The sequence below is a fragment of the Microtus oregoni genome, unplaced genomic scaffold (assembly GCF_018167655.1).
Source record: "Microtus oregoni isolate MIOR12 unplaced genomic scaffold, Mior012 000124F_ref0000388, whole genome shotgun sequence".
Lineage (NCBI taxonomy): Eukaryota > Metazoa > Chordata > Mammalia > Rodentia > Cricetidae > Microtus > Microtus oregoni.
The window spans coordinates 1,553,628-1,577,189 of record NW_024544756.1 but is presented as its reverse complement, the minus strand read 5'-3'; the positions used below and the strand labels follow the sequence as shown (position 1 = coordinate 1,577,189).

At 41.2% G+C, this 23,562-nt stretch overlaps 1 protein-coding gene across 6 annotated transcripts in view; it reads right to left on the bottom strand.

Annotated features, from left to right (window-relative positions):
* LOC121444429 (FERM and PDZ domain-containing protein 4) overlaps positions 1–23,562 on the bottom strand; it is a 648,345-nt gene that overhangs the window by 33,025 nt on the left and 591,758 nt on the right. For all 6 annotated transcript variants that reach the window (XM_041646236.1, XM_041646240.1, XM_041646237.1 and 3 more), the window contains 5 exons: positions 21,411–21,456; positions 12,369–12,473; positions 8,462–8,569; positions 4,159–4,290; positions 1,968–2,087 (listed from right to left, as the gene is read on the bottom strand). In XM_041646236.1, coding sequence (XP_041502170.1) covers positions 1,968–2,087; positions 4,159–4,290; positions 8,462–8,569; positions 12,369–12,473; positions 21,411–21,456 — 511 coding nt within the window. The remainder of the gene's footprint in view (positions 1–1,967; positions 2,088–4,158; positions 4,291–8,461; positions 8,570–12,368; positions 12,474–21,410; positions 21,457–23,562) is intronic.

The window sequence follows — 23,562 nt, the reverse complement described above, 5'->3', positions numbered from 1 at the left end:
GCAGAGCTATCTTCATGAACATTAATCGACTTCTTGAGCTAAAAAAACAAAGTCTTGTTCAAAGACCACAGAGATGGGGAAAGTTACTAGGGTCTTTTCTGAGGATCCTGCGTACTAGAATGTACCTGTACATTCTGCTTCTTTTTTTCTCTGGCTTCTTTTCTGATCTCTAGGGCTTATTGCCACTTGATTCCAACAGACGTAATTTGCCACATCTATCTTGTTTGTATCTCTCTTTAACCTAATATGTATTGTCTTTTGACTTGTTTTTCTCCTGGTTTTGTGAATGTGAAGGTAAAAACATGCTTACAGACACTCTGGGTGATTCTATGTACTACACATTAAAGGAATAGATTCTTTTTTGAGATTTATTTTTATTTTTATGTGTATGAGTGTCTTGCCAATAAGCTTGTCTATGTACCATGTGCATTCAGTGCCCATAGTGGCCAGTAGAGGTCATTAGATCCCTTAGGACTCGAGTTACAGGTGGTTGTTATCTGCCACGTGGAGGCTGGGAATCAAATTAAGGTCCCCTGGAAGAGTATCCAGTCCTATTAACTGTTGAGCCATCTGTCCAGATCCAAAATATAGATTATTAATGTTTACTCCAATTGCATTGGGAAATTTAAGTCAGAATGATAGGATGGATTCACAAAAATATAGGAACATCTAAATATTGAATCACCTAAACTTACCCACATATATCTATATCAATACATTTCCTCTTAGACAAATTGTTCCAGATACTCATCCCTGGCAGTTTTGTTTTGTGGGGGATTATACTCCATAATAAAATATAAAATAGACAATCTAGAGAAGATATATATATATATATATTTAAAAATCTTAAAATTCTGAAAATTATTAATCCTAATATTAATCATTACTGTGGTATCTCAGAGAAATTTAAGTGCCAAAATGAATGAATAAATATACGGAGAAGGAAAAACTTTTATAGTATGCCAACTGATCAACAAAGAAGACATAATGAGATTAGACATGTCATTTTAAATCATCCTGATAACAATAGATTCAAGCAAGAATCACTAATTAATACTATTAATAAAAATTAGTGGGTGACAATTTGATGAACTATAAGATCATAAAAGTCACAAAATGACTTGCCACAAATTTCACAGTCATTACTAAAGAAAAGTTGTTAATTTTTACAAGGACACCACCCACATAAGAGTCAAAGTCAGCCTCACAATTAAGGGGCTAACCAGGCAACATGTTGCTCCTCGTATGCTACCCTGAGAAGGACACAGTCACTCATGCCATTCCTTGCAAACTCATAACTTCAACCTAATCCTGAGAAAATACTAGAGAAACCCAAACGGAAAGATTTCTATGCAATGTCTGATTAGTACTTTTTAAATTCAATGTCACAAAAGTCACCAAAGGAGGATAAAGGATAGACCTGATTTACGGACACCAAAGAAATTTGACAACCAAACTACATGCAAAATTAGATTCCACAGTGAATTCTGTTCTGAAAAAAATGATGGCATAAAGGATATTTGGGGTACAACAGGCATCATTTGGATGTAGATAAAAGATGAGATAAGGGGCATGCATCGGTGTCCTATTTCTTGATTTTTTTATTGAACAGAGTTTATATAAGAAAATATCCTTGTAATCAAGCAACTAGCTTTCTTGTGCTGTAGAATAAACGTTTGTGTGTGAATTTCTGTGATGAAAGAAAACAGGAATATGTACCTGTATTAAACTAAAATACAAATGAGATAATACCAATGATCGATGAATCGGGATGGAGGGTGTAGATTCTTGAAACTTTTATAGGAGTAATAAAATTATTTCAAAACCAAATATAGACATGTAAAGAGTATCACACACTTATTTTATGGTTTGTTGTGCTTAGGATGGATGATGGAAAGAAAAACAATGGTGGGGTTGATTTATGGTCATATCAACTTTTATATAGAATGATCTAAACATTTACCTACCTGAACATAGAGATATTCAAAGGCAACCGGATCTCTCCTTAACAGGTCAATGGGATCCTTTGGGACAAAACTGATCCGGAAAAGACACCTCATTTTATGGGAGCTGGGTCTCTGTGTCACCTGGAAGAGCAAATACATCATTTAAGAATTCATAGGTGCTCACTGAGAAAGGACTGAGACCCAAAGAATCACATTCCTCTTTTTTTCTACATTAACAAAATCTTCAGTTTGGCCTTTGTGCAAGGCTGGGGTCCCCAGAAGCAGACTCTGGGGCTAGGGGTTGTACATAATGGACTTGTTATGGGAATGTTCAAAGGAGAGGCTGGGGAAAGAAAGAGAAAGCATCATGAGAAAGGAGAGAAGATGACAAGAGCTCATATACACAGCTTTATCACACCAGTTCTTTTCCTGCTCTGACTGTACTGGACGGTTCAAAAGGATGGAGTTGCTTGGTTTCAGGCTATTTGGCTCATTTTATTAAGCTCTAGATATGTAGCATCACAAAAAGTTTTGATTCTTTGTTCACCTTAATCACCATAATGTTTTCCTATAGGGCCCGTGTAGTAGAACTGTAAGGGAAAGATAAAGTTGTGGAACATCCATTAGATTCAGAAATGGGTACGCTGCCCACATCACTCTCACTTACAGTCACAAACTGAAGGCTATTTATTCTATGCGCCTGGGACCATTGGATGGGTCAGGGAATTTGAGGAGTCATCAGGCATAGCCTGCTACCAATGCCAACCTCACCCCAGGTGAGGTACCACTGACACGCATGTGTTTGATGCTACCACTCTGAGCTTTCTAATCAGATACGGCTCTAGTCCCATGCTGGAAACTGGCTTGCTGAGAAATTTCTGTTGGTTCCCAATTTGCCCAATTCCTATTTTCCACCCCTCTCCCAGTATTGATCATAATCTCTCAGGGAACTTCCGCACATTCAAGTGTTTGGCTAAGGTTCTATTTCCAGAGGAACTTGGATACACAATGAGCTTTCACTTGAGAGGTTCTGAATAGAAGTGATGGTTCGCCTATGACACTGCATAAAATAAGCTTTGTTGTGGTTTATTTTGCAAGTGATTTTAAATATGGCTATGTAGATTTAAACTTGATTATAGGTCAAATTAGATACAGAAGTGGCAATCAACATGCCTTGCAACTTTCCCAGTCCGTCACATCCTGTTGGGATTCTGTCAAAATAGGGCTACTTGAGGGAATTGATGTGCAAAATGTGAGGTGTTGATTTTTGTTTAAAGAATTATTTTCAGTTTTAATTATGTGAGCCGCAGGTACCCAAAGAAGCCGGAGGTGTCAGATCTGGAGCTGATGTTCTAGGCCACTGTGAGCCACCTGATGTGGGTTCTGGGAATTGAACTCAGGTTTTCAAGAAGAACAGTACATGTTCTTAACTGCTGAGACATCCCTCCAACCCATTACAGATATTAGCTTTTAATTATGCACCAAATAAGAAGCACTTTAGCAGGGCAATGCTTCCTGTCATTTCATCCCTTGGTGGTATCTGGCTGCTTCAGCTGATCATGTCCCCCCACCTCCTCTTTCTAGAGTTATCTCTTCATTGAACTTTCCTATGCAAGAGTGGATACTTAGACACTTGAGCAAGATGCTCAGCTTGTTTCAAGTTGAGACAAGTGAAGGTGTTATGTTTGATGCAGCTGTAAGCACTCAGCTTGTCTCCCCAGAGAACAGATGGGGTGTCACCTTTGGAACCAGGAATTGGGACACATCAGTAGATCCCATATTTATAGTGGGCGTGACTGGGGCAGTGATTGTAGGCTCCCAAAAATAGTCACGAGTATGCACCCAGAGCAGAGGACTACATAGATGACTCTGTCTTCATTTACATACATTTGTGAACAGTTTTGCTTTTAATGATCAAAACAAGCAGAGAAACCACTGCAGAAACATAAAATGTCACTCTGCAGAGCTACATTCCAGTAGCTGCCTAACCTCTGAATGACAAATCTGGAGAACTACTGAAAGTCTATGACAGATTGGCAATAAAAGGAGGATGTCTCCTTGAGGTGTCTGAGACATGCTAAAGGTGGTGCTTCCTTCAGAGAGGACCCGGGGAATAGAGACGCTACAATGAGAGGGCTGGAGAAAGGGCCTTCGGAGGTACCACAGGCTCTGCTCCCATCGGCATTATCATTCTTGGGGTTACTCCACAGACCTGGGTGAGCGTCTCCTGCTCATGAAGCAACAGCAGCTTGGTTCCAGCCCCTTCGGTCCTCTGCTCCAGCATGAGGGAGAAGTGTTCAATGCCTTTGATAGACAGCTTCTCTTGCAGGGTTAAGATGACATCCTTACAGAGCAAACAGTGACAGGGAGAGATCAAAATCAACACTGTCCTTTTTAGTTTTTAGAGACTATCGTGACCAGAAAGTTTTACATCAATGTAGGCTTTACATTCCGTAATGAAATACCGTCAAATGGTACTGAAATCAAATAGCATTAAGAGTGAAAAGCACAGAATCGAGACTCTTTTTCTTGGCCCTTTCTAACTTCCAGCACCACCCAAACTTCCTGTGGAGTTCAATACTGAGAGGTAAGCTGGAAAAGGAGCTTGGTGATCATATAAGTTTCTTTTCCTTCCTTCCTTCCTTCCTTCCTTCCTTCCTTCCTTCCTTCCTTCCTTCCTTCCTTCCTTCCTTCCTTCCTTCCTTCCTTCCTTCCTTCTTTCTTTCTTTCTTTCTTTCTTTCTTTCTTTCAAAATGTGTTTGGGTGTTCTGCCTGCATGTGTGCTGTGTGTAGCATCGCATGTTTGGTGCCCAGGGAGGCTAGAAGAAGGCCTGGAATTAGAGTTACGGGCAGTTGTGAGCTATCATGACAGGAATCAAAGCTGAATCCTCTAGAAGAGCAGCCAGTGCTCTTAACTGCTGAGCCATCTCTGCAGTCCCTGTGTAAGGGTTTAGATTAGAAAGGTTTTTTTTTTTTTTAACAGATAGAGGTCTAGTCTACGTCTCCCTTTTTCTCAGTGAGGACACAGTTAAACCAACACTGAAAGTGTTCTATATCAGGGACCTGGTAAGTATGGCCTGCATGTCAAATCTAGCCCGCCAACCATTTTGATAAATAAAGTTTTATCGGGACTCAGTCAACCCATCTCTTTATTGTCACGGTTGCTTTATTGTCCATACACTTCATGAACAGAGTTGAACCTGTGAGGCCTGAAATATCCACCATTTTTGTCCTGTTCCCAGATAGTATGTCGGCCTGCGCCTGTTGTTCTGAAAGAGCACCATGGTAGTAATGAAGCTTCTGAGAATGTCTGGGCTCTAATTCCAGTCCTCATGCTTAAAAACGTCCCAGCACTGAGAAGTTATTCAACCTCTCAGTATCTCAGTTTCCCTACCTGTAAACTGGAAGTGAAAATAATGCCTGCCTTGGGATTGATATGGGAATCAAACGAGTTCATACTTACAAAGCATTTATTATAACACCATTTGCACAGAGAGCCCTGCCGTAGCAGTTTATTTTACATCCCTGGGGAAGGTGAAATGAGCAAGCTATGTCTGTAATACTTCATAGGATTAAACATTTAGAGTCAGAATGTGTTGAGTAAACAAGGAAAGACTGTAACTGCAAGGCGCAGCTAGTCTGCTCAGCCTTTCATTGGCTCATAGATTCGAGACTAGCAAATTATCACTCTTTAGGGTAATTTTTAGTCAAATACCAAAGTCTTGTAGAACAAGTCTTCTTAATGGGAGGAAACGGTGTCCTGGAACAACATTTGGACATTTTGGGGAGACATCCTTAGGTTGTCACAGCAGGGTTGGAATTGTCATGGGATTGGGTAGGTAGAGAGTGGGATGCTGTTTTAGCAATGCCCAGGACAGTCACAACAGAGTCATCTATTCCAAAACCGCAATAATTGGTTGCTAAGGAAAAAAAAAAACCCTTCCCATCTATAAAGTTGGTTTTTGATGGACTGTTTTGCTATTTGAGTCTACTTTATGTTCCTTTGTCATTTCTTCAGGCTTTATTAAGACAAAATCCACAAAAGCCAACCCTACCTACACATACATACCCCCAAAGAATAACTGTTCAACCCAAATTCCTTGATTGTGTTGAATGTGATCTAAAATATTTCCTGATATATATATATATATATATATATATATATATATATATATATATATATATATTTGCACAAAATCCAGGAAAGAGAAACACAACCCAGGTTTTGGAAGGCTGCGTGAACTCTATGTGACATTTTTCGTAAACCAGTGGGGGGCATGGAAAATGACCCTGGTAGTTGTGCCCTATTATCTAACTCTGTAAGGAGAGTTCTGGCAAAATGTATTCAGCAGTTGTCAACTTCCTTTCATCACTGAGCTGCTCTTTCCATTTTATGCCCACCAACCAGTGACTGTCGTGCTAATAGGGCTGTTAGGTACAAGATAAGATAGCTTGAATTTGATGGGAACTCTTTACACTGCGCCTGGTCTCTTCATTGTCACCTGTAATCCACCAGGAAATAAAACTCAGACTAGTGTGGGTTGCTGTGATAAGGAAGTTAAAAGGAATAACAGCAGAACTGTTCTTCGGTTTAGACTGGTTTCTGGTAAGAAATGTACTCAAGTCTTATCATGCGTCAAGTGAGCTAGAAGGTATAACAGCAAGGAGCTGAACAGTTGAGAACAAAGAATGAGCCCAAAAGGCCAGAGAGATTCATAGTCATGTATTTCTGTGCATGCGTTCTAGGGTCTGCAAACAACAGCCCATGGGTCCAACTGGGCATCCTCACTTGCTCATGCAAAGTGTATGCAGGAATGAATTAGCACTACCTAAAGCAAGGTGTGGCTCTGCTGTGTCACTCGCAGGAAAGGACCTTTTTGCTCTTCAGTGGTCTGTTGGGCAGGAGTCATTATTCTGTCTCTAAAGGATTGGACTACAGCATACAGTCTTTGCTAAACAGTAGTCCACAACAAGTCTTGTGTCATGCAATATCAACTTGACCTCTAGAGGGGCGAATTCCTAAGTCCAGCCATGCAGTTGTGTCTATGTGACCAACCTCTAATAAAAAAATTCTGGACACCAAGACAAAGGGAAGTTTTCTTAATAATACTCTGTGTATATTGTTACATTATTTCTGGGAGACTATAACACTGCCTGTAGCTGTCCATAGGAAGGAGACTCTGGAAGCTGTCCTATGGGCTAATGTCCCTTGTTGAATCCAGCTTCTTACCCACTTCTATAATGAACTAGAATGTGAGAGGACCAATGGTCGAGTTCTCAGTGTTCTTCAAGAAGATCCTAAAAGGCGATCCTGAGGTCCTTCCAATACCTCCTCCCTGTGGCTGTTTTCCTGGTGCAACAAATAATCCAAAAATCCCCACAGACAACAGATGACCCCAAAGCCCAAATTCTTTACAGAAAGAATTTTCTGATTCTCCTTTTAGGTGATTGATTATTAGATCAACTATGTTGGTATTGAGTAGGAAAAGAAGGAAAAATATTTTATCAGCCATCCACCATTTCAAAGTAGCAGTCTTAGATGAAGGAACTAGTATTTCATCTGGGGCAATTAAGGATGACTTAGTGTTCCTACACCCTCTACTAATATTGTGCCTTCTACTGCCTACTGAATCACCATGTATTTAAGGCAATTTAACTCCAGCTGCTTGCTGGTATTATGAAAATAAGAAGGCACAGCAAGTAGGCTTTGTAGAACCGTTTGCACAGGTGAGATCTACTCTGAGGCCTTTCAAACGCAGAGAATTAATGGTTGACTATTGATAGACATTTTAAACACAGACTTGATAGTCTCTTGCTAGATTATGGTACAGATCATCGCTAGGTACATTTTTACCTCCATAAAGTCTTTCTGACTGTGCCATTTGAAGAAAGTCTATTTTAGGCTGATGAGACATTAGGGAGCAATCAATTTCTGAACATACTTTTGTACAATAAGAAAAAGAGGAGAATGTGCACTTTTCTTTTCTAGGAAAAAAGCATGGGGGGAGACCCATATGCTTTGCTACGAAACCTATTATGTAAAACTCACCCGTGGCTCAGAAATCATGAGACTGCTTGGTGGCTCTTCCTTTAACCTCCTCCTGAGAAGTAAACTCAGGTCCAACTTGTTATGTAGCATTCTCCAGCAATTGGTTAAAGCAATCAAAAGTAAATGTTATCTTTAAATTATTATACCCATTGATTTTGCTGGACATCAAAAGTGACAGATGTTTAATCAATAGTTAACATCCTAATCTTCTTGGTGGCTGAAATTGCTGGGAAATCCTGTTGGCTTTGGGTAGGGTGCCAAACCTTCTTGGTGACAGTCATGCTATTTTAATTAATCTGGAGTTGCATTAAAATCACTAGCCCTGGTGTTTCTTCATAGACAGCATGTTATAGTGTTTGCAGCACCAATAGTGACAAAAAGCTCAGAGCCTTTTCTTTTTCTGCACTCTGTCTTGGTTTGATCTCACATATTGAGTACAGGCCCAGAGGTTCGAATGTCATCTTACCTTGATGGAGGTGCTGCAGTCAAAGCGAAAGGATTTGGTCTGCCCATTTTCCAAATAGACTTTCAAAACATTTGGCATAAAGAGAAGTGAATTGTCTTTAACAGTTTCCTGTTTAACAACAGAAAAGAGGAATGGTAGATGTGAAGGTCAGTCAAATTAGAATTTTACTCTGGGCACCAGCGACATATGTCTATTGTTTATTCTTATCACAATAAAATAAAGGATAAGTAACCAAATGCTCAAAGACCAATTAGGTATCCCTTTGGTGGTATCTGAACTGCGGTGTTCATAGCAATATTGTTTTCCAGCTACAAATAACTCAGAACAATCTAACAAAAGACATTTTGCCTTTCAGAAAAATCAGATGCAGTTTTTTACAAAGCAAGACTCCCAATGGAAAACATTATTACAGGCATAATTCCTTTGTAGTCAACCATCTGTGTTTGTGAGCACAAGTCCTGACTTTTGTGGATCAGGATTAAATGAACAAAATGAAGACCATCAATGGCGCTGTGTGACAGGAGACTGCTGGTCTCTGGTGGCTGTCATGCAAATCAGTCACAAGCCTGAAGGAGCTCAAGGGTAAAGTTATTTTTTGAAACTCTTTGTAACCCATTTAGGAATGTTTTTCAACTCAAAAGGGAAACGTAAGAGGTGAACTAGTGTTCTAAAAGAGAAAAACACAGGGTCAAGGCTTTCAGCTCTGTGGTCTAGCACTTGCCCGATGTCCTAGTTAGCTTTTTTGTTGCTGTGATAGCACACTGTGACTAAAAACCACTCGGAGAGCAGAGGATTTATTATAGCTCACAAGCTACAGCTCATCATTGGAGGAAGCTAGGGCAGGAATTCAAGGTAGGACCGGGAGGCAGGGATCGAAGCAGAGATCATCGAGGAATACTGCTTACTCATTTTGTTCCAGGCTGCCCTTCAGTTGCCTTTCTTATGCAACTCATGACTACCTGCCTAGGGATGGCACCGCTCACAGTGCCCTGGGCCCTCCTCCACCAATTAGCAATCCAAGAACACTCTGGAAACAGGCCCACAGGCCAACCTGATGCAGACAGTTCCTCAACTAACTTTCCCTCATCCCAGGTGACTCTGGTTGATACCAAGTTGACGAAAACTAACGAGCAAACCTGGCATGTAGGAGGGCTCTGCATTTCATTCCCAGTGCCACAAAAAAAGAAGTGAAGTGCTAAGTCTAAGCGATAATGAACAGCTCATAATATACTCTAGAAATAACTCAAACGGCATGCCAATTTGAAATATGACCAAGAGTGAACCTGAGAAACGCATTCCTTCGGATCCTTCTTTAATTGGAAATCATGCGAAACAATGAGATAGATTAAGGAGAAAAGGAGATGTCTTCCTGTAAGATTAATGCGTCCTTGGAGGACACTGGGTTATACACATGTATTTGGTGTCACAGAGTCATGGGGGGGGGGTTGGGGGAGGACTCAGAAATAGCAAAGCCATATGTCCTTTGGCTTCCAGATGGAGGAACTGAAGACCAGATGCACAGATGTTTCTAGGTGTTTTACAGTCTGAGCAGACTCGATCCCTGTAGAAGTCATTAACTGGTCCCTTGGTTTTCCCTGTTCATTTCTTTCTCTGAATGTCTTCTCATTTCTATTGCCATGACTTTCCGCTGTGACCTTCTTGCTGCCTGCTTCACTGAGTAAGCCTAGTTTTAAATCAGAAGACTAGGCACCTTGTGACTGAAAAGAGCAGATTAGAAAGGATGAGTTTTCATGAACCTCGGGTTAGATATGCAACTGAAGGGCCTACCTCTATAGAATCGTGACAAGGCAGCAGAGGCTGCAGGAGACCACTGGCCCTGCAACAATGCCCTCACATTCCAGCTGCCTCGCAGGAGCCCTGTTATAAATGGGGTTGAAATGACACTGTCACAGAAGCTTCTAGAACATTATTTTCTCATTAGATGCCCAGTCACATGCTGAGAAGCCCTGGTGTGGAAAGGTAAGTTTCTTATGAATTTTTGATGTGATGCACTTATTTTTTTTCTATGCCTGGAATCTTCTGCTCCTCCACTGGGACAGAGTTCTGTGTTGGTGACACGTGGTAACAGTGTGCCTAGATTAAGGGAGATCCATTGCAGCGAGCAGAGCACATCAAGTTTACAGGGCAGTATAAACTGTGCCCAGGATAACAACCACAGCCTCAGACCTTTCACCCAAAATGGCCCAACAGTTTGCCAGATTGACCAGCCACGATCCTTAATTTTTTATCAATTAGTTTTGATTGATCACCAACTAGGAGATTAGTAAAGCATGTCTCGGGGAGGACTTTTCAAAGATGATTGACAGAGAAGACCTGCCTGAATAAAGGGGATGTCATTAAATAGGTTGAGCCCAGATGCAATAACAGGGAAGGAAGTCTCAGACCCTCTTTGTGCATAGATTTTCCTTCTCTCCTTCTTATTTTACCTGTCTTTATTTCCTCTCCTTATCTATCTCTAGCTCAATTTGTCTCGACTTCCTGGATGTTTTGAGCTGAGTAGCCTCCGCTACAATCTCTTGCTGCTGTGATATTCTGCCTCACCACAGGGGACGAATCTTTGCAACTGTGAGGATCCTTCCCCCATTAAGTGGTTTAGCCTTGGTAATTTATCATAGCTGAAAGAGAATTATCATGTATTTCAATTTGCTGCTCTCCAAGTTGGACAGCCTTAGGTAGAACTGGTGATAAGAAGACTCACAAGTGCCTTGCTCAAAGCTTGTAGACACATGTCCACAGTTTCCAATCCAGATCCAGGGCTAACTTCAGGAAAGAGTGTGTGATCCACAGCAAACTGATCCCAAATGACGGTCTATCCTTTGGGATTCATTTACACAACATCAAAAGCAGCCAACAACTATCAACAATAAAAATTTGAAATTTCCAAGGCCCCCAAACTAGTAGTACCCTTGGGAAAACCTTCCTAAAACCTAAAACAAAAATGAAAATGAAATAGAACCCTTCTCCTGTCTTCAGAAAGTGTAGAAAATGAAGTATCCTCTTGATGTTGGCATTATCCACGTAGAAGATTATGAAGCCATTCTTTTCATGAAGACCTATTTGTATTGACCTGGGGGATCATTCTTCAGTTGTTGCTCTATATACAAAATCTGTTCTTTCAATGACTTTCATACATACACACACCATGCAACTCAAGGAAGACATAAATCTTTTCACAAAATACATAAAAGGCTATTCTGTGGAAGCAGTTAATTGGCACAATGTAGTGGAAATTTCAAAGGACGCTTATTTTACATAATGTAAATAAGGCAACCTTAGTGCTCCCAGACCAAAGTAGTGAGACTCTAAGACATCCAGTATCACCAGAATCACTGGTTGTGTTAGCTCTGATGACAGTGAGGTGGTGGCTGTAGTGACATTTCATTTTAATAAATAAATAAAGCTTGCCTGAAGATCAGAGTGTAAAACAGCCCCCCCCCCCCGGTTAGCCTTATAGACCAGGCAGTGGTGACACACAATTTTAATCCCAGTAGCCACACTAGTTTGCCATAGAATCTGGGCGGTGCATGCCTTTAATCCCAAACCTAGAGAGGATTATAAAACAGGAGAAGACAGTTCTCAGGCTCAGTCTCATTCTGAGATTCCAGGAGGCAGAATTGCCATTTTGAACTGAGGTTGAGGTAAGAGCCAGTGGCTAGGTGCTTTGCTTTTCTGACCTGCAGGGTGAATCCCAATTTCTGTCTTTGAGTTTTTATTAATCATACTTCAGTGGTGAGTCAAGTCCTTTGCAGTTAAGATTTGACACCCCCATGAAAAACAAGAACCAGGCCCAGAATGAGCATTCTACTAACATTATTGGCTTCACTAGAGTACAGAGTCTCTGCCTCAGTGGTTCTCTGCATAGCCACACAGATAGTTGTGAACTTACCGACACTTGGCCATTGATGATGACCTCTTCAGAAAAGCGCACTTTGACGGGGTTGGACTTCAATTTTGCCTTCTTTGCAGCACTAATAAATGCTGATTTGGGAGACTAGAGGAAATGGAAAGATTTTTATCTGATTAGTGGCATGCTAACACAAACTTTGTGACATTGGTTTTTTCATCTTTATCCTCAAAGGTATACACAACATTGTTGCTAAATCAGTGCATGCATGATTCAAGGACAAACTGCAAATTTTGGGTGTGATTGAAACATTGTCATGACTGCAAATTAATAATCTTGATTTAGTGACCAGATCCATGTTCTTACTAAGTACAATTCCAAGGATTTTAAACTTTGTCTGAATGCAGAGCTCTGAACACAATTCAGAAGTGGGAAGTGCCTTAAAACTCTTTGCTTCAGGTCTCTACTGAAGGCCTGACTTTCAGTCTCCTACTGGTATCTGTGATCTTGGATCTTAATGGGCAGAGTGGGAGGAGACTCTGATTTACAAGGTCTGCCTTATCTTACAAGTGTTTTGTATTTTGTGATTCTTCCCTGTTTTTCTTGGAATTGAGGACTGAATGGCACAGAGCCTTCTTAGAATCCATAAGAGCAATCGGAACATTGTTTAAAAGGGTGCCGGGACAAAGGGGAGTCCTTGCTGCCTGGCCTTGCTCAAGTCAATCCATCTGAAAATAATCCTTATGTAATTTTAGCGAAGCTTAAAGACAGTTGAACTCCCATCTATTGATAGCATCACTAGTTAAAAAACAAAAACAAGTCAGACAGCCTTTAATCCCAGCACTCAGGAGGCAGAGGCAGGCAGATTTCTGTGAGTTCAAGGCCAGTCTTGTCTACAGAGTTAGATCCAGGACAGTCAGAGCTGTTACACAGAGAAACCCTGTCTCAGAAAACAAACAAACAAAACAAAATGAAAACAACCTTCATTCTCTATTGAATTTAGCAGAAAATCAGATGATTTCTGGTTCATAAACTAAAATGGTCAAATATTGACTATTGCCTACCATACAGATTGATGACCACACTCCTTATTCTCCAGGCATTGAGGCTTTTGCACAACACATTCTAGTAACTGACCCTTGAATCTACATAAAGGCTTAATATGATGGATATAATGTTAATTTCGTGGCCCCCAAACTAATGATCATAACCCATACTTCTCTTTTTAAACAAAAACAACAAAGAATTTAAAGGACTCCCAACCTTGCCAAATGCGCATATTCTGGAAATCGATTAAATAAAGAAACCCCAACATGATGAAATGGTATATAATATGTGGTATGTCCATACAAGAGAATATTGATTGATGCTATAGTCTTGAAAACATGGTATAAATAAAATCAGACAGAAAAGATCAAATATAGTATAATTATATTTACGTGAAACAGCCAGAATGGAAAAAAAGTCAGAAATGTTGGAACAGGGGCAGAAGGAAAAGGAGGAATAAATGTTTAATAGATACGGGATTTTCCCTATGAGTGATGAGGTTTTACAATGAGATAATAGTGATGCTTAATGCATCACAGCTGTACTTAATATCACTGAACTGCACAGTTAAAATGGCACACTTTGTCTTTGCAGATACAATCTGCAAAGACAAAGTCCTCCTGGAGGTCCTGTGTGATCCTAGGCATGCATCCGGGGCCCAGTAACATCTGAAAACCATTGTCCATTTGTTGAGAAGACTTCCAGGGAAATTTCAAAGAAAAGAAGTCAAGACAGAAATAAATAAATAAGTCAATGGATGATCCTTGAACATTTCCTGAAATCCTGGTGCTGAAGCAGGAGAGAAAAAGACCTTTGTCTCAGTGTCTGAAAAAGCATGAGATAAATCCGGACTAGCTAAACATAGCGGACAATGAGGACTACTGAGAACTCAAGAACAATCGCAGTGGGTTTTTGATCCTACTGCACATACTGGCTTTGGGGGAGCCTAGGCAGTTTGGATGCTCACCTTACTAGACCTGGATGGAGGTGGGTGGTCCTTGGACTTCCCACAGGTCAGGGAACCCTGATTGCTCTTCGAGCAGATGAGGGAGGGGGACTTGATCGGGGGAGGGGGAGGGAAATGGGAAGCGGTTGCGGGGAGGAGGCAGAAATCCTTAATAAATACATAAATTAAAAAATGGCACACTTTATGTTATGCACATAAATACATAACATATGCATAATTTTTATGCATATCATAATATGAAACCATTGTTAGGAATATCCAATGACTAATATAAATGTTCGGGGGCAGAGATTTTTGTCTTAATATTAGGAGAATACTATTTTTTGTTTATTTTTGAGACAGGGTTTGGTTATAAATTCCTGGGGCTTGGAATTGGAAAAGTAGTTCAGGGTAACCTTGGCTTATAATCCTTCTGACTCACCCTTCCTGGCACTGGAATTACGGGTTTGCAGAACTATGCTAGGTGATGTTATTTCCAACACTCCCCTGCACAGCTTTCTGAAGCTATCTGAATTGTGAGCAGTATCTTAGAAGACTTGTCAGATGGATGATGATGAAGCTTCAATTCAGACACTTACATAAGCCATTTAAAAGAGAATGGATGTTCTCTCTCTCTCTTTTTTTTTTTTTTAAATCCTCCAAAAGGACTCTGAATGAGTGCTCCTCAAAAGATGCCTGTGTTTGGTAAGCTCTGTGTGCGTTTTAGAAGTCACACTGGGATGCTGGAGCGATGTGACAATGTATGTTCTCATAGTGTCTGTGTAATTATAGGCCAAGTGGAGTGATGATTAACGAGCAAATCATACAGTGGTGAGTTCATTTGCTTTTGATGTGCCATTTTTTAGCTGAAGGAAAACATTATTCTCCCTTAACGATTCTGAGTGGCAGTGTTTACATTGACTCAATGAGTTTAGCACAAGTGAAGTGTCTGTAATGAAGATACCAGAGCAGACCTGAGTCATAGGCTGAGATGTCACAAAGAACGCATGATTGCTCTAGCATTATTTGGCAATAAAATGTTCAACTCATGCAACCATATTTTCAAATTTGACTTCTCTATTGCATTCTGGGTATTCTATTTAACGATTTACTGTATTTTTCTAGAATGTTCTACATAATTCTTTACTTCAGTAAAAAAGTATATCAGAGCTGACTTTTGAGATGTGGATATTTGATATGATTTTAGAAATAGAGTGATGTTAATCAGGTTCATTGAAAACCTGGAGTTATTTGTCTAAGTGATGGTTTGAATATGAAAATTTCCCCATAGGTTCATGCCTTGAACATGTGTCCCTAACTAGTGGTGCTGCTTTAGGAGGTGAAAGGAACTTAGGAGCTAGGTGGAGGAAATGGGTCACTGGGTATGATGCTTAATATTGCTTGTTAATTTGACAGGCTCTGGAGTCACCTAAGAGACAAACCTCAGAGCCTGAGCAAATGATTACCTAGATTAGGTTCACCAAGGCGTAAAGGCCCACCTGAATATGATTGCCATGAATTGTGGTCTTGAACTGAATACAAAGAAGCAGAGATGAAAGTGAGTTGGGCACCGGCTTTCCTCGCTCTACTTCCTGTTTGGGGATACAATGAGATCAGTTGTCTCAAGCTCCTGACACCATGATGGTCTGTATTTTCAGACTGGGAGACGAGACAAACCCTTCTTCAGTTGCTTTGATCTCAACAACAGTATCTAATACACTGGGCGTGTGCCTCTCAAAGGTTTGACCTGGTTTCTGGGCCCTCTCCTCTCTGTCTGTTTCCTGTTTGCTATGAGGTGAAGAGTTTCCTCCTCTGACACACTGCCACGCCATGATACTTTGTTTCACCATGGGCCGTCAGCAACCTCTGCAACTGTGAGCCAAACATTTCAACCTTTCATCCTTTAACTTGTCTCGCAGATACCTTGTCCAGATCAGGTTTCTGTCAACTTGATAGAAGCTAAGTTGTCAGGGAAGAGGAGCCTAGATTGAGACAATGTCTCCACCAGATTGCCCACGGTCTATTTCCCTCATTAATGACTGACATGGGAGGGCCCAGCCCACTGTGGGTGGTGTCATCCCTAGTGGTTCTGGGTTGTATGAGAAAAGCAGGCTGAAAAGGCCATGAAAGAGGAAATCAGTAAGCAACGTTCATCTATCTACGGCTTCTGTTTCAGTTCCTGTCTCCAGGTTTCTGCCTTGTTTGAGTTTGTGCCCTGACTTCTCTCAGTGATGGACTGTGATGTGGAAGTATAAGGTGAAATAAATACTTCCCTTCCCAAGTTTCCTTTGGTTGTGGTTTTCATGGCAGCAATAGAAACAGAACTAAGGTACAGTTCTATGGAAAGTAACTAATGTAGTTTATAAAGTAAATGTCTAGAGAGAGCAGGATGTGTCATGCTGGAGATGCTTCTCTTTTCTTTGTAACTTTACTATGGATACCCTGGCTAGTCTCTCATTACTATATTAACCCATGTATTACTGACTAACATGGGAATCTGAGATGATCAAAATAGAATTCTGAAGTCATTAAAATGGCTTTTTAAGAGCGGTAGAGATGGCTCAACCCTTAAGATCAGTAACTGTTCTTCCAGAGAAAATAGGTTCAATTCTCAGCACTCACATGGCAGCTAAAAACCATCTCTAACTCCAGTTCCAGAAGATCTGATGCCCTCTTTTGGCCTCCGTGAGCACTGCATGCACACATGTGCAATACAGACACACAGGCAAAACATCCATTAACAAAACAAAAGGAATCAAAATACCTCAAACCTTTAAAACGACTTTTTGATGATTAAGAACACAAAAAGTCCCCAAGAAGGCTATCTAAAGAGAATTGGCAACAGGGTGCCTTGCTTACTTTGCTAGCTAGAGTGTCAGGTGGATAGGATAGTGCAAACCAATTATGAACACAGTTTTAACTTATAATCCCCTCTGTTAGTCAAAACACATACCCTGTACAAGCTCAGAATCCTGGCGAATTAGCTATCAGCAGCTATAAGCACTAATCCGATGCATTTTATAACACGTGGCAGAACTGACAAGCAATTAACACTTAGAAGAATGAAATTCTCCTGCTGTGAGTTGATTTTAACTCTATCACGTCCCTAATCAGTTTCTACATTATTTTCCACATTTGCTAATTGCTATGGTGGCCATAGGATGGTGAATATTCCCCAAAGGCCTTTAGAAATGTCCAGAACAGTACTTGAAAAAAATACACACAAATAAAGGGCTGGAGAAATGGCTTAGTGGTTAAGAGGACTTATTGCTTTTGCAGAAGATCCTAGTTCACTTTTCAGTGCCCACATCTAGCAGCTTACAATGACTTGTTAGTCAAGTTCCAGGGGGATCTGATGCCTTCTTTGGCATTCTAGAGCACCTGCATACACACACAAACAGACTCACACCAAAACCAATAAGGAAAAATGAGCAAAACAGTTTAAAGAGCACAAGTAAGACTGATTTCGGTAACTACATAATAGGGCTTTGAACCTGTAGCCTGGGAGTAACCTATAGCTAATAAGTGATTTGTTTTGTAATCCTCACAAGCAGATACTTAGTTACTGTTTCATAAGCTGGTAGCTAGTTGCGGGAGGTGCTTCTAAGAAGTATGAGCAGGTGACGTGGGAAAAGGAGACAGACAGGAAGGGGAAATACGCCAGTGAAGTTTTCATTGTTAACGAAGTACCACTACAGGCAACTGGAACTTATTCCTACTGAGAATCTCTGGGAAGCAAGGCTGACCGTATTCTCCAGAGTTACCTTGTTCAAAGGACAGAGACAGGTAGTGTATTTATCTGCCAGCTCTTGCGATCACAAACTACATTTTAAAGCTTTTGTTTTCCTGAAGTGTCAGCACCCCAGCAAACAGGCTCTGAGCACCCAATCTAGGCAAGTGGGTACACTTCACTAGTGTGAAGAGGTGGTCCTACCACAAATTCACCTTCATATCCACCCCTGATTTTGATCTATTGATGTTTAAAAATCCTAATGCAACCATCTTACAAGTTTTTTTTCTCTTCTTCCTCCTCTCTTCCCTACTCCTTATTCTTTGACTGGATCTTGCTAAGAACTGTCTAGACTGACCTTGAACTTTTCATTTTCCTGGGTTGCCCTCCCAGGTGCTACAATCAAAGGCACATTCAATCAGACCCATCTCTCCTCAACTTCTGTGTGTGTTCTCCTCTCACCCTCAATAAATGTACTTGTCCACAGGTCCTCTTTCTGTCTCTCTGTTCCTCTCCTACTAGGTTGAACCCACTCCCTTGGTGTTCCCTTTCATGTGACCCTCCTCTTGATACATAGTGACTAGGTCTCTTTAGGACCTAACCGTTTTCCTGTTCGTTTCTTTGTGTCCCCTTTTGTGAATGTTCTGACTGACCATCATCATGAAGAACGCAAAAATATGCCCTCCAGGAGTGGATTCCTTAGCACACCCAGCTTGCTTCATGAATATCGGCCATCTGGGAGTTTGACTGCCATGCTTTATTAGCAGGGGATGTGGCTGATGCTGAGAAACCATGTGCTCACCCAGGAAACTGCAGCAGCAGGGTGTCCAGCAAAAGGCTCAGCTTCTCAGGTGCATGGAACACACTGCATTGGAGCTCAACAGGAAGCAAACATCTTCAGAATTTTTTGCGAGCCAGTTCCAAAAGAAATGTAAGTGCTCTAATAGCCTTGAAAATTCACAGATTTTTCTCAGACAGAAGCAGAATCTACAGATCTTCTCTTGTTTGCCTGGGTTGTCATTTTTAACCTATCTTGTTTATAACGATTTAAACCCTGATTTTCGCTTGTTTGTTTATTTTGTTTTGATACAGGGTCTCACTATGTAGGCCAGGTTGACCTAAAACTCACTGTTATAGCCCATGCTGACCTCAAATTTGCATCAACCTTGTTATCCCAGCCTCACAAGTGTTGAGAATATAGCTTATACCAAGATTAAATTTTTTTAAAAGAAGCAAACTAGAAGGGAAAAAAATCTCAATATAAAGATACAAGTAAAATCATTACAGTCTCTTCTGCCATCTGCTCTTCTCTGTCTATCCAGTGTACCTATTTCAGTAGCTTTAGAATATGCACATCCATGGTTCAGAGGAGGGAAAAGTCATACTGGAACAGTTAGGATGGGCGTTAAAGCAGTACAGTGGATCTCTGCTGAGAACAATTTTATTTTGAAGAGACACTTAGCAAAATCTGCAGATATTTTTGCTTGTCATAACTTGGGTGAAAGGGTGCAATTCGAATCTGTTGAGCAGATGTTAGGGTTGTTCCCAAGCATCCCCTCTTATGCAGGCCCCACCCCAAAACAGGAAACTCTCCAGCCCAAATGTCAGCAGTGTCAGACCATGAAACCCTCTGGCAGCATTTAGATCAGGGCAGAAGCATGAAAGACTGGAAGATTGGACTGATCAGAGGGAATAGGAGTATTGGAAAGCCTGGCCGGCATCTCAGGAAGGAAGGGTAGGTCAGGGTGAGGATTCCTCTGCAATAACTGGCTACGAGAAGAACGGAGTAGAAGAGTGGCTACTGCCAAGAAGTGTGTGTGGCATTCTCTCCTGAATGGATAAACTCTCGGTGTCAATGTAGAAAAGAAGTCCCTGGACTCTGGAGAACAATTGAGATTATCAAATCTGGCTTCAATGGCAGTAAGGAATACTTCTGTACCAAGTCATGAATACTCAGCTGGACAGAAGAGCCAGTCCCTAAACCCTTACCCTAACCTATTAGGTTCCGTTTGAACTTGAATGCCAAATGCCTCCTTTGAGTTTGCCTTTCTCTTTTTCGCATGGGCTAAAACAACAGCACACAAGGCAAGAAAAGAAATTAGCCTGGAGTTATAAGGGTTCTGATCATGTGTTTTTAAGAGGTTGCAAAATAAAGAGAAAATTCAGGTAAAAGAATGCCAATTTGGGAGATGGGAGTAAGAACAGCAACCAACATCGCACTTCCCTTAGAATACACATATTATTCTGTGAGGAGAAAACACGGAAGCTATGCTGGTTAGATTCTCTTCCTGTCTATATAAAGGCCCAACAAGGTGGCTGGCCATAAAGGCATTTTCCTTGGTATCATTTGAATGTATGACGTTTACAAGTAAATGCCAACAAGCCTGTAGAAAGAGATAAATGAGCCGTTGCCTGGGGTGGATGGTGGCCACAGGGAGTAACTGGAAATGGGAATCCAAGATTGGAGAAGAGTGGTGGAATACTCTGAAACTGGACTGCGGTGGTGAACGTGCACTGCCCTGTGCTTTGCAAAGACCTTTGCCTCACACGTGAAAAGTGAGTGAACTGCACACCACGAAGGTTATACCATCATAGAATTGGTTTCAAAAATCCTAAAATTTGGGTTTGATGGTATAGCTCAGTTGGTAGAGTGTTTGCCGAGCCCATGCAAGGCCATGGGTTCAATTTTCAATGCTTTATTAACTGGGAGTAGCGAGGAATGGCTGTAAGCACAGCCTTAGAGAAGGAGACAGCAGGATCAGAAGTTCAAGGTCATCCTTTGGCTGCTTCAAAAGTTTAGAGCAGCCTTAGCCGTGCGCAACTGAGTCGCAAACAAACAAACAAACAAAGCAGAAAGCACAGGAAATGAAAAGAGCGTGATTATAATCAGTTCCTCCCTCCTAACCAAGCTATCTGAACTCAAATTCTGACAGCAGTGTCCCTCACCTGCCTCCTTTGAATCAGGCTTAATTTGCCAGTTCTCTACCAAAATAATTAGTTGGGGACAAGAATAAAACTTTCACACAACTTCCTGTAATTAGATATTCCCATGAGACTTGTGACTTGGAAGCTGGCAAACAAGAAAGTCTCGGGTTTTGTATTAGTTGCAGATGTGGAGTGCTCCCAGGCCTGCATAGCTGATTGTCTTTGACGATATTTAGGGAAGCGCGGTAGTTTCCACGCCAATGAATGGTTTTGGCAACACAGAACACAATAGAAATGATCAAGAATTTTAAGCTCGCATTGTGAACACATGCTGCTTGTCTCCACTGTTATTCATCCTGGTGGCTTTCCTGGAGTGGGTTGAGGAGACCAGAAGCTCAAGGACATGGAGTGGCACTTTTGCTCACAGAACACTTACAGGGTAAGGCTGGATGACAGTGAGCAGGATCGATTCTTTGCAGCTTCTGAAAGAGAGAAGAAAAACAAACAGATTTACACAGCGCACAAAGCACAGACTCAAACAGAGACGGCTTGCTTTTGAGAAGAAATGTGTGTAGCGTGTTGACAAATATTCCTTGGGCTTCCAGGGCAGAGAGAATGAAACAGCTCAGAAGAGGGCTTCAGACCACAGAGCAACCCCCCATCAAGTGTTTTCTGACTGCAGCAAACCATCCCATCGGCAGATTCATAAGCAGATTCTATCGGCCATTTGATTTGCATGACCAAACAACCGGGCGTCTGAATCAGACCCGGTAAAGGGAAGAATGATTTCAAAAGCACCAAACTCAGTCAGCCTCTAGACTGTTCTTGGCTCTCAAAATTGGTTCTCCCTTTCTGATTTTCATATAGCCTACTTTCCTCTGCTGCTGGAAAATTTCTGGTGCTTTCTTTAAGGGGAGAGATTTTGAAACATTCTATCAATGCATGAAATGTGTTCTCAGGGAAAACATCATGGAAGAGAAGTGTCGTTTGGAAGTTGTTTATTTTCAAACGGTAACACTGGTAACATTGTCCCCCACACTGTGCAACCCAATGCATGCAATACCCAGGACCAGAGCTGCTAAGTATTTCTGACAGGCAACAATTGGGAAATAGTGTTCACAGTAGGGAGCACTTCACAGCTAGAGCAGAACAATGGACTAGAATGGTTTATTTAATTTCCTCCAAGTAACCAAAACCCTTGAGGAAAAATCATATTATGGCTTAGAATATTCTCTTCCCTCTTTCTTTGTTCCTTTTAAATTGTAAGTAAAAACCATTCGCTGTTTTGCTGAAGAGGAAAGAGCTATTTTTACTTTAGGCTTCAACGGGTTACTTGTTTTGTGATTTTTGGTCAAATGAGTAAGGTGAATTCTGTTGCCTTGGAGAAACCACTGCAAATGCCATTTCTTTCACTTTTGTGGGTCAGCATACTCCCTCTGTATGGTCAGACTGTGATCTACTGACTCCTGGAGGAGTGTGCGTCCCTTGAGCCGAAGTATGATGGCAAAGTGAGGGCTTGTCGGGATTAGGAGGGACTCTAACTAGATCTGCAACTCAAGGAAGAAGCAGGACACTAAGGATGATGGTGATACTGACAGGTGGATTGCACAATGCTATTGGCGAGACCACCCCCACAATTTCTCAGTTTCCGGGCTGGCAGATTACCCCAAAACTGCAGTATGCAGAGTCACGATATATAATGAAGGTTTCAGTGGGTATGAGAAAGGATTATGTGGTGGTTAGTTCAGTATTTAAAAATACAAAAAAAACCTATTACCTAGCCAGTACATCCTGATTTTATTTCTCAAAGAATCCTGCCTCTTTCTCTTAAGGAAGTGTAGATAACAATGCTCTCTAAAACAGAACATGTGGGGCTGACATGCTTGGAACAGAACATGTGGGGCTGACATGTTGGAAGTATGTGGAGTGTCCATTTCAGGGGATAGCAGCTAAAAAACAAATAGGCAGGAAGCAATGCAAAGAGAAGAAAAGTGCTGCAACTTAGTTTTCACTTCTTGTCCAAAAATACATGTTCTAGAGATGAAACGCAATATAGGGCCAAGTAGGCAGCTTAGTCAAATAAAGTGTTGATTCTATAATCAAGAGGACCTAAATTCAATGCTCAGTAACCACACACACACACACACACACACACACACACACACACACACGTACAACATATTCATATGTTTTACACACAAGAGCACCCACACACATATAAACAACACGCATATATGCATGCACACAAATAATGAAATAATCCCCATAGATCACTGCATCTCTCAACCCTTATTAGAGAAGCTTCTTTTCACAGTAGATGGTAATTAATTCAGAGACCCACAATTGGTCAGTGTGCAGAGAAGAAGAGTCTGGGGAATGCTCAGCTCTGAATATCCCCCCCCAACCCCCTCCCCCCAAAGTCTCTGGATTCATTGCAGAAGAGAGGGAAGAAAGATTGTAAGAGCCAGAGGTGACTGGTGACCGCAGTGAAATGGTGTCTTCTGACAAAAGAAGGTTTTGTACACGTGAGCTCCTAGTAGTTGTGACTGCATGAGCAAGACCTGTACAAGATTAAGCTGAACAAAATC